Source organism: Alnus glutinosa, chromosome 4 (assembly GCF_958979055.1).
Source record: "Alnus glutinosa chromosome 4, dhAlnGlut1.1, whole genome shotgun sequence".
Taxonomy (NCBI): domain Eukaryota; kingdom Viridiplantae; phylum Streptophyta; class Magnoliopsida; order Fagales; family Betulaceae; genus Alnus; species Alnus glutinosa.
This window is the reverse complement of record NC_084889.1, coordinates 14,382,209-14,393,794: the sequence shown is the minus strand read 5'-3', so window position 1 is coordinate 14,393,794 and position 11,586 is coordinate 14,382,209. Positions and strand designations below refer to the sequence as shown.

The following is an 11,586-nucleotide window of genomic DNA, read 5'->3' as shown; positions in this document are numbered from 1 at the left end:
GAGAAGGGATTTTGTGGGGCATGGTGGAGAGAGAGCGGAGATTTGGGCTATTTATAGCCTCTGTGGGGTACCCGTCCGGACGCCCGCTGCCTCGGATAGGAGAAACACGGTTACGCTCGTCCGGACGAATTAAATTACGCGTCCGCCCGAAGATGACAGCTCACGTCCGGAAGTGGAACAGATCCCGTCCGGATAGCAAAATGCCGTCCGTTCGGACTCCAAAAAAGGCACTGTCCAAACTGCTAAACTCCACCTGTCTGGACGCCAAGAGGGACCGTCCGGACGCTCCACACTGAAACACCAAAAAAACTGAGGAAAATTTTACAGAGATCAATTTTCTCAAGTCAGTGTCAGAACATCCATGTATAATCAACTGATAACACAATCAGAGAGCATCTCAAAATTAAACAGAGATATAAAAGGGAGTAGAGATTTCAATTAGCACAAATATTTGTCCTGGTCATAGAAAGTTCAAATAGAAAACTCAACTCACTCAATGCATGTGTGTGTGTGAAGACTCTTTTCCTACAAGGTATGACTTTCGATGACATGACATAGAGTAACTGGATTTTCTAGACAGGAGAGAAAATCAGTGATAGATTAGCCAAAAGTCAAACCTTATAACTTGCTAGGGCCTAGCCACCCTCATCTGATACACTCCCCCTGAGATGCAGCACCTAATTGTTTTACTTGTACCATGAAGGACAAAGTAAAATTTTTTACTTCCATGTAGAGGGCAAGGCATATAGCAAATTCAGCACATAAGCAGTGAATATACAATTTAAAGTACATAATTCATATGATTTACTGCTTGATTCTTATGGTGCTGCAATCTAAAGGGAATGCCAGAGTTTTTAGGTTCTAGGTTCAACTAGCATGTGGTCAATTTGGGCATCTTATCAAAAACCTCTTCTCTTATCCAGAATTTCTAGAAACAGAAAGCCAGAGAAGGAAAGATGTACCTTTAGGGGAGTCGTGGATAGTGCACATTTTTCATCGCATGAGAAAAGAAGCTATCCAATTTTTGCATATACAGGAAAACACTTGGCAAATTATAGTCAGAAACTCTCAATTATATCTAAGCAAAGTAAATTAATACCCAAGAATTGAGATATCAGGAGAAAATACATGCAATTATCTAATATGCCAAGAGAAAAAAATATCCTGCAAATTCTCCCCATTTTTTTTTTTTTTTAAAAAAAAAACAACAACAAGCAATATAGAAATGACATCATATGCAAAGCCAAGATCAAACCTGTGTATGTTCAATGATGCCACTATAGAAAAACAGTCGCTTGACCTGCTTTTGCTGTCTTCCCCAAAAAGTACCTGCACAGTTCTCTCAAGAAACATAGGGGGCAACCAAAACTGGTTCCTAGATTGCATACAACAATATGTCAAGTAAAATGAGCAATCAAACCTGATGCCATAGGATTAAGAACCAAATCCTAGGGGTAGCTGTCCTTCTCGACCTAAGCCTGTCTTCCAGTGGGTGGTTACTGGTAGGACTACATCATCCACTCCATCATGTTCTGCATCCATATAGGAGGCTCACTGGAGTACTGCTCTTCTTTCATCTTCTGAGGCCTTCTAGACTACTTGGGTTTGCTCTTGTAGGTGCCACTGTGATTGGCTGGTACAAACCGCTGCTGAGGCCGCTGATGATGCTGAGCCGCAAGTCTAGTGCCATAATGAGCTTGTCTGGGCACTTCTTTCTTTTCTTTGGCCTTTTGTGCTTTCAAGAGAGAGCACTGAGGGCGAACATGCCCACTGAGACCGCAGTGATGGCAAATGGGAGGTCTTCTGATGGAATGAGGCTCCTGAATGCCTGGAACATCATCATTGACCTTTTCTTTCTTTTTATCTTCAATAATGGGAGGAGGCTTTAGGACTGTAGGTTTCACAAACACAGTCTTTGAGGAAGAAGGAACATCAGAAGAGGGAGCTACATACTCGAGATCAGTCTTGTCATTTGTGCTCTTCTGGATAGACAACATACGAGTCAGCTTCTCATCAGTGACTCTTTCTAGCTGGAGCTGCTTCTCTAGTAGCTTTTCCTCGAGCTCTTGTACTTTGAGCAGCAATGAACTCTTCTCGGTCTGCAAACTATTCAGATCATTAAGGTGCTGCTTTCAGCCTTCCCTCAGCTTCTCATACTCTATGTAGAGTGTCTTGTAGGCCTCCTTGAGCTCTTCCTCATTATCCCTATGATCCGAGTAATACGAGTCTTCTTCTTCAACAGGTGGGGCTATAAAGGCCAGAAATTTTTCAGACTTTGGAGCTTCTTCTTCTGACTCATCACTGAGAGTCACATTGTATGCTTTCCCCTTGCCCTTTTTAAGATTCCCGCAATCGGCCTGGATATGCCCAAAGCCTGAGCATTCAAAACATCGGGATCCTCTGGGATCTTTCTTATCTTCTTCCTCAGGTTCAGCTTCTCTGGGAGATTTCTTTACTCTTTCAGAAAACTTTTTCTTGAACCGATCATCTTTCATCAGTCTTCTGAAATTTTTGGCTAACATTCATGTAGGACGGAATTTAATAATATTTTCGGTGCAAACAAAAATAGAAAAGTTGCCAAAAATAATATTGAAGCAGAGCCGTTTGATTAGAAGTTTACCTGTTTGCAGACAATGGAAGTACAAAAGGAAAGACTTGATATTCAAACCAAGAGTTTACTTTATTTTATTTCCTTATTAGAATTAAGACTTTATTTCCTTTACTCATTAGGACTAGATTTGCTTTATGTATTTCTTTTCCTTTTAGAATAAGTTTTACTTTTACTACTAGAATAAGGTTTACTATTGGTATTAGGAAAGGTTTACTTTTACTACTAGGGATAGGTTTACTTTTTCTACAAGTATTTCTCTTCTATAAATAGGCTTGCTTATTATGTAAAAGAATCAATTGAATTGTTATAAAATCAGAGAATTCTCTCTCAAATACACTGCGGAGTTTTATCTTTCTTTTAGCCTGCGGGCTTGTTTTATCTTTTGGGGTAGAAGACGAAGATGCTTCTCCTTGCAGAATCGAAGACGCTGTTCTTTGATTAGTTACCTTAGTCTTCCGCTACGTCAAACATAGCCACAACCTTTTCTTCATCCTCAGAGTCATCTTCAGATGATGCTTCTACCTTCTTCTTGGAAGCCTTTAGAGCAATGGTCTTCAACTTCTTGACCAGGGGCAGAGACAGCTCATATGTTTGAAGAGATCCCACCAGCTCTTCAATCTTCATCTCCTCAAGATCCTTGCTTTCTTCAATGCTGGTCACCTTGATTCTGAAACGCTCAGGCAAAGATCTTAGAATTTTTCGGATGAGTTTTACATCCGAGATAGGTTTCCCAAGACTCACCATGTAGTTCCTCAGGTCACTCATCTTGGAGTAAAACTCTCCAAAGGTCTCTTCTTCCAACATCTTAATTTCTTCAAATCTTGAAATCAACATTTGAAGTTTGGCAGGTTTAACAAGTTTCGTGCCTTCATATGTTGTTTCCAAGATTTACCATGCTTCTTTGGCTGATTCGCAGTTTGAAATTTTGGTGAATTCAGAAGGAGAAAATGCTTGGCATAGAGCATGGAGGGCTTTATCATTGGAAAGTCGGGCGTTTTTCAGAGGGACTGTCTCGAGGGTTGTATCCTTTGGTTTAGTCCAACCAGTTTCAACAATATTCCAATAGTCAATAGATTTTAAAAAGAATCGCATCCGAGCTTTCGAATAGCCATAGTTCGTACCATCGAAGGTAGGAACAGAATTAAGAGTTTGAGACATAGTAGCAAATAGAAGTCAAAAATAAATGACACTGAAGAATTTAATCTTCTCAGAGTGTACCAAGCTTTGATACCAAATGAAAATTGAAATTGACTTCTAAAAATAAAGTGTGTGCACAAGTGTCAACAAAAATTAAGCACAGCGAAACGTAGAAGACATACAGATTTTTGTTCACGAAGTGGGAACTCAATCAAGAGAAAAACCACTCCGGGGCAGCCAAACCAAGGAATTCCACTATTCAGAAGACGAAGCTAGATACAAGATAGTAACACTCACATGTACCGATGCATTGGTTGTACCTTGCTCTCTGACGTGTAACCCAATACGAACGCTTCCCAACCATGTCTCCTACCTGAAGGGGTCTTCAATGGAATCCTTTACCTTAGGGCCAACCCCTAAGATAGACTTTAGATGTAGCGCAACACACTTGTAATGGCTTCAGAGAGATCTTGAACTTCTCTGAGCTCTTGAGGAATTCAATACTGAATTCTTCCAGTTCTCAATGCCCAAGGGCCTCTATTTATAGGCTGAGGTGCAGAATGGGCGACTGCTATAATATGTACAGACGCTGTCCAAATGGACAATGGTGCGACAGGATTTTCCAAAAATTTCGCTGCAAATCTTTCCTGTTTAAGAGCCGCGTCTGGACGGTGAGACACCGACGTCAGGACGGTCGCACGTCCGCTGCAAGTAATTTCCATATAAGGCTTAGCGTGTCCGGACCAAGGAGGATGAACGTTCGGACGTCAATTCTTCAACACGTAATTTCCATATCTGCTATGCGTGCATCCGGACCATGAGAGGCATACGTCCGGACGGTTGAAGTTGAATCGGTAATTTCCATATTAGTTGCACGCGCGTCCGGACCAAGGCTGACTGATGTCCAGACGGTGATATTTGAATTACGATTCTTGCCTTATTTATTAGAGCGTCCAGAGGGGAAACCACATCGTTCGGACGGTGTATCAATCTTCCCATATTCAAAACTTGGAAATAATCTGAAGGTTATCAATCACTGATGGACGTCCGGACGGGCTATTGAGATGTCCGGACGGATGCAAGCTGGAACGGAAGCTTCTCGATACAGTGGAGGGTCTGGACAGAAAGATACGTCGTCCAGACGGATAATGCTGGTCTATCTGGCATTCGGTTGGGATGAACACGTCGTCCGGGCGTATAGAACAATGGACAGATGGACGTCCGGACGGGATGACACGTCGTCCGGACTGCTGACAGGGAATCTGAAATCTTCTATCTTTTTCGCAGTGCAGAGTCTTCTGATTTTGTCCAAACACAGAATGAGACCAAAATACTAACAATTCCAAGACTGAAAAATTGGATCTTTTGCATCCGTCCGGACGCTCGACTATCCAAGCATCATCCGTCCAGATGACGAGAACTTTCCATCTAGAAAGCTTCGAACTGTTCCAAGTTGCATCTGTCCGAACGTCTCAGCAACACGTCCAGATGTCGTTTAGTGTTCGATCAGCTACAGGATTTCTTTCCAAAACACAAATATGGGAAGACAACTGCAACAGTCTGGACAATGTGTGTTCCCGTCCAAACGCTCTCCTTCATAAGGAAAGTCATGCATACAAGTTCAACTGTTCAGACGATAGCCTTCATGGTCCAGACGCTCCAAACCTTGATACAGAAGTTGCGTGTAGCTAAAGTGCAACCGTCTAAACGCTAAGGCAACACCGTCCGGATGCGGCTATATTCAGGAAAGAAAATTGTGTGAATTTGGAAAGCCGGTTGCATTGTTGTCCGTCTGGACACCTTATGTCTACTGTCCGGACGACGCCTTGGAAAATCTAATCAGAGGTGATTTAGGTCTTCTATATCCTATAAATAGAGGCCCCTAGGCATGTTGATTGTAAGAATTTGGTAGTGAATTCCGTAGAAGCTTCGAGAGTTTATTGTAAGAGTTATTGTGCTGAAGTGTTCTCTCTAAAGCCGTTGCCAAGTGTTGTTGCTGTGCTGAACTTAAGTTTATCTTAGGGGTTGGCCCTAAGGTAAAGGATTCCATTGAAGACCCCTTTAAGTAGGAAACTTGGTTGGAAGGCATTCGTGTTGGGTTACACGTCAGAGTACTAGATACGATCACTACATCGATATGTGAGTGTTACTATCTATGTACTAGCTTTGTCTTCTAAATAGTGGATATCCTGGGTTTGGTTGCTCCGGAGTGGTTTTTCTCTTAATTGAGTTTCCACTTCATCAACAAAATATGTCTCTTTATTTTCCGCATTATGGTATTTTGTTGCACACTATTGCACACACATGTTAAAATTAGAAGTCCTTTAACTTCCAACCAAGAATCTCGGGAATCTACCCCCCCACAAACCGATGCAAAGCGCGCAATGCATGGTATGATCAACCGATTGGAACAGAGGTGCAATGTTTTAACCACGGCCATCCAATCTAATGACAAAGGGAAAGCTTTCTTAGTCGAAAATCTTTTGCAGCGGACCGCATCTCCTTTTACCAAGGAGGTGGCCGATTTTGGTCTGTCCGAGAAGTTCAAAGTCCCAGATGTTTCTTTCTATACAGTTCTTGAAGATCCCCTTGAGCACCTAGAGAATTTTCGCGCTCACATAGACCTCCATAGGAAGCTGGAGAAAGTAGCTTGTCGAGCTTTTCCTCTGACCCTCTCGTGTTATGCCCGAGATTGGTTCAAAAAGCTCCCCCCGAATTCAATTAGCAACTTTGATGAACTCAGCAAAATGTTCCTGATGCAATTCATGGTCGGAAAGGTAAGGAGGAAGCCATCTGGACCCTGGATGTCATTACATCAAGGCCTCGAGGAGTCTTTAAAGATTTTCTTCATGAAGTTCAATCAGGCAAGGCTAGACGCAGAGAGCGCTACTGACGATTTCATCTACGGCGCTCTCTTCCAAGGAATCAGGAAGGACGGGGCCCTCATGGTGGACATAGCTTGGAAACAACCACAAAATCTCGATGGCTTCATGAGCAAAGTCGAGAAGTATATCAACCAGGAGGAGACGCACCGAGCTCTCCTGGGATCCGACCCAAGCCGTACCTTGGCGTCCGAGCCTTGTAAGAAGAAGGACTCTCGAAAGGAAGAATGAAGGGATCATTAAGAGGGAGAGGGATCTAGGTCCAAGTGAGACAGAAAGTCGCTAAAAGATCACAACTGGACCACTCTCAATGCTTCTATTATGGACGTTCTGAAAGAGATAAAAAGGGATCCAATGTATCGTGAAAATAAATATTGACTTCTAATTTAAACCACGTGTGTGTGTGTGTTTGTGTGGAAAAAAATATCTTAAATGTGAAATTTAAATAAGACAAGATATTTGTTACGAAGTGGAAACTCTATGAAGAGAAAAACTACTCCGGGGCAGCCAAATCCAGGAAATCCACTATCCAAAAACAAAGCTAGTTACAAAACACTCGTACTCACATAACCCTATGCAATAGTCATACCTTTAACTCTGACGTGTAGCCCAACACGAACGCTTCCCAACCAGATCTTCCACCTGAAGGGGTTTTCCTTTACCTTATGGTCAACCCCTCAGATAGACTTCACACGATCAAATCACACACTGGCAAAAGCTAGAGAGCTACCAGATCTTCAATATCTCCCTAAACACCCTCTCTAAGCTATAAGGAATTCTCTACCGAATTTTGTTTAAAACACAGACCTAGAGCCCCCTATTTATAGGCTTCAAGATACCTCAAAAAATACTGAGATTCGGACTCTATCTGTCGAGAGTCCGGACAGAAGATAGCCTCGTGCGGACGGATTTCTGCGATATCCTTCAGAAACAGCGCATATCTGGAGGCCGTCCGGACGCTACTCTCTTTTCGTCTGGACGGTGGGTTGTTCAGACAACGTGTGGATATACAAGTTGTAGGATTTTTCCTTAGCTTTCCAACGACATGAATTTTGTCTCAATCCGATACTTGAGCAGAGAGTTATGATAAAAACACTGAGACATGCACATAAATTTTCCTGAAAGCCTGAAATGCGTCCAGACGGTTTTGGGCTCGCTTCCGGACATTTATCTTAGCTGTCTGGATAGTCAGATTGTATGTCTTTTCGTTAACTTTCCAATGACACCAATTGCATCCCAATCCAATATTTGACCAGAAAGTTATGATCGAAACACTAGAGGGTGTCCGAACGGCTTGACCGAGCGTCCGGACAGCTTGACCGAGCTTCTAGACGATCAACTGTAACCGCCTTTCCAAAATAGCCCTGAAAGATTCCATATCAAGGCCACGTCCGGACGGTGTTTCCCTAGCATCCAGACAGTTGCATTTCTGTTGTACGACTTGCCTTACCAAGAAAAGTGTCCGGACAGGAACTCCACATCGTCCGGACAGTTTACAGCTGTCTTCCCATATCCGTGTTTGAGACAGAAACCCAATTTCTACTTGAACACTGAATGGCATCCGGACGGTATTGCCACGTCTTCCGGACGGATGCACTCGAAAACTGGATTCTTCTTGAACTTTTAATAGCGTCCGGACGATTTGCCATTACTTCCTAACGGATGCAATCTTGAACAGTTCGAAGCTTCTAGACATTGATGGGCGTCTGGACGGAAAGTTCTCGTCTTCCAGACGGATGTTGCTAACTGATGAGCGTCCGGACGGGAACACCACATCGTCCGGACGGTTGCTTGGGATCTGACTTCTCTGAGTTAGAATCTGCACAAAATCTTCCTTGAACACTGAAATAGCCTTTATGAAGCTTGTGACTCTTGCAACTTGTCATAATACGGCTCTTTCCACATCAGAGAAATAAACTCTAAATATCTGAAGACTCTGAAATATACGGCATCCCTATGAAAGCAGCAACATTACATAATAGTGATTTTGTCAACAGAATGCAGCCAATCAAAACTAACAAACTCCCATTTTGGCCATTCTAGGACAAAAATCACTAGACCGGTTAAAAATACATTCCCGGTCCAAAACTAACAAATACTCCCCCTTTTTGTTACAAAGGGCAAAACAGAGTATGCGAAGGACCACAGTAATAAAATACTCCCCCTTTATGTCACAACAGGACAAGGGTAAATAGAGTATATAGAATCTACAGACAAACATTCTAAAATCCAAAACAAAAGGAAAAAAGAGAAGAGTCTGCAAGTGGCCCAAAAGAGAGAAACAAAAATCGTTCAAGTACCAAATCCTGTTGATGCACTGAAAGTGAGGAACGGAGAGAAAACCGTAAAAAAGCTGGATTTGAACTACTTCGGCTTCTAGTTCCTGAAACCGGGAAACCATAGACTTAAAAGTTTCAGTCACTTGAGTCTTCTTGCTCGAAACTGATCATCGCAGGCAGAAATCCTCTAGACAAGTGGTCTGCAAGATGATAAAGAAGATTCACCCCTAAATCTTTAGCTAGTGCAGATCTAGAGGAAAAGGTTACGAAAGACTCTGTATGAGCAGAGGAATGAGCTCATCTAAAATTTGAGATCTCTGTAACATATGATTTCAACACTGGTCTGTTTTCCAAAGAACCCTTTGTCTGACACTATACTGGAAGCTGCTGGACAACATATTCCAGAAAATATTTAAACATATATCTATCCAAAAATAACACCACAAGGAAATATTAGATCCTGTTAGTTTCTAAAAGAATGTGGTATTATAACGGCTATCAATTGGATGCATAAAGAATTACAGAAGTAGATATAGCAATCCAAAAGACATAGATTAGTAATATACATCCGGCATAAAGACAAAAAAAGATATGCATGCACAATCTCTCAAATCATATTCAATTAAAGATTCCAATACTCTAAAAAGAACCAAAGCTTAATAGAAAAAGAAAAGTCAAAAGAAATACCTGGGAATGAGAAAAAATGTGCAGAGAATGCCAAAATCTCGGGATCAGTCCGAGAGAAAACACACACAACACAACATGATAGAACAGACAAAGAAGTGTGTGTGTTTGGTAGAGAAAGCAAAAAGCTCGTGTCCGGACGAGGTACATACTTGTCCGGACGGCATGCTGTCAGATATGAGATTGACAAAGTCGAGCGCCTCTGGACGCAAGAACATGTCCATCTGGACGCTTCACACTAGAAGCTGAAAAACAGAGGGAAATATGCAGAAAAAATTTCCTAACTTTAGCTTCAGAACACGCATGTATAAATAACTGATAAAACTGTCAAATAGCATTTCAAAAATATACCAAGATATAATTGAGAGTTAAGAGTCAATAAGCACAAAAAGTTCCCTGCAGATAGAAATTTTTCAATAGTAAACTTAACTCATGCAATGCGTGTGTGTGTGTGTGTGAAAGCTTTCTCAATAAGGTATGAAGTTTACTGATATGACTTAAAGCAACCGAATTTTCTAAACAAGAGAGAAAATCAATGTTAGATCAGTCAAAAGTCAAACCTTATTTTACTAGGGCCTAGCCACCCTTATCTGATACACTCCCCCTAAGCTGTAGCACTTTTCTTTTACTTCGTCCTTTAGTGACCGTTTATTTCCGCAATAATTTGGTCACTGACTGTTTCTATAAGGATAAGTTCAAGAACAGATTTATAGCACAAAAGCAATGGATCTTTTTATTTATCCATATTTATACAGTTTTGAATGCTTTTTATCAGTTGGTGCCGCAACCTAGAAAGAATGCCAGAATTTATGGGTTCTAGGTTCAACTAGCGAGTTGGTCAATTTGACCATCTTAGCAAAAAAATCTCTCTCATTAGAATTTCCAGAAGCTAAAAGTCAAAGAGCGAAAAATGTACCTTAGGGGAGCTTTGGATAGTGCACTATTTTTCATCACATGAGAAAAGCAACTATCTAGTATTAAGATGCACAAGAAAACTTAGCAGATATCAAACATAAACTCTCAATCATATATAAGCATACTCAATTAATGGGCAATGAACTGAGATATCAGGCAAAAATACATACAATATCTGAAAAGCTATATTTAAAAAAAATAAAATTCTGCATCATCTCCCCCAATTTTTTATTAAAAAAAAAACAAACATGCTTCACAATAAAGAGGATAATATAGACCAAGCATGTAAGGTAAAAAAAACCAGACCTCAGGGAGAGAGGTTTGATAGTACCAAGATAGAAAAGCAACCGCTCGACGTGCTTTTATTATCATCCCTATTTAATACTTGCAAAATTTCCTCAAGACAAACAAGAGGGAATATAGGGATAGAAAAAGTGGTTCCACAACAACATGCAAAGCATTCATGAGATAAGATTATATAAAGATGCAATGCAAACATACCTGACATGCACTAGGATTTAGGAACTAAAATCCTAGGCATGGGAGACCTCACCTACTAGGTGAGTCCACTTCCTCTCAAGGGGTGAATGGTCTCATCCTTCCTTACCCATACCTTCTCTACCTGTGAGGCAGGGGTGTGAGCCATGTCCAAATTGATCAGTTTGATTAGGACACTTTTCATCATGTTGACAAGCCCTTCATTGGTCTGATTTTTTTTGGGCTTGTGAGGCTTCATTCTGAAGCATTCGGCCTTGGTATGGCCATACTTGGAAGGCTTAGAGCAAGACTTACCTGTCTTTTGCTCTGGTTTCCTGATCTGAGGCTGCTGATGTCGGATCTGAGGACAGTGTGGCCTGATGTGTCCAAAGACACCACACTGAAAGCAGGTAGGCTGACTTTGTTCACTGAAATGTTTCTTGATGGGCTCTGCAAATTTAAGATTACCATTTTCACAAATAACAAAGTCCTTACCTCTTGAGATTTATGCCTCCTATGGGGTGGAACATATTTATCTGAAGAGGTTTTCTCAATAATGCCATTTCTGGAATCCTCCTGCTTCTTCCAAGGTCTGTGGGAT

At 41.4% G+C, this 11,586-nt stretch overlaps 1 protein-coding gene across 1 annotated transcript; it reads left to right on the top strand.

Moving 5' to 3' along the window:
* Positions 1 to 6,132: 6,132 nt before the first annotated feature.
* LOC133866150 (uncharacterized) lies at positions 6,133 to 6,861 on the top strand. Its single transcript, XM_062302700.1, has one exon. The coding sequence runs from the start codon at positions 6,133 to 6,135 to the stop codon at positions 6,859 to 6,861; it is 729 nt and encodes a 242-aa protein (XP_062158684.1).
* Positions 6,862 to 11,586: the final 4,725 nt, after the last annotated feature.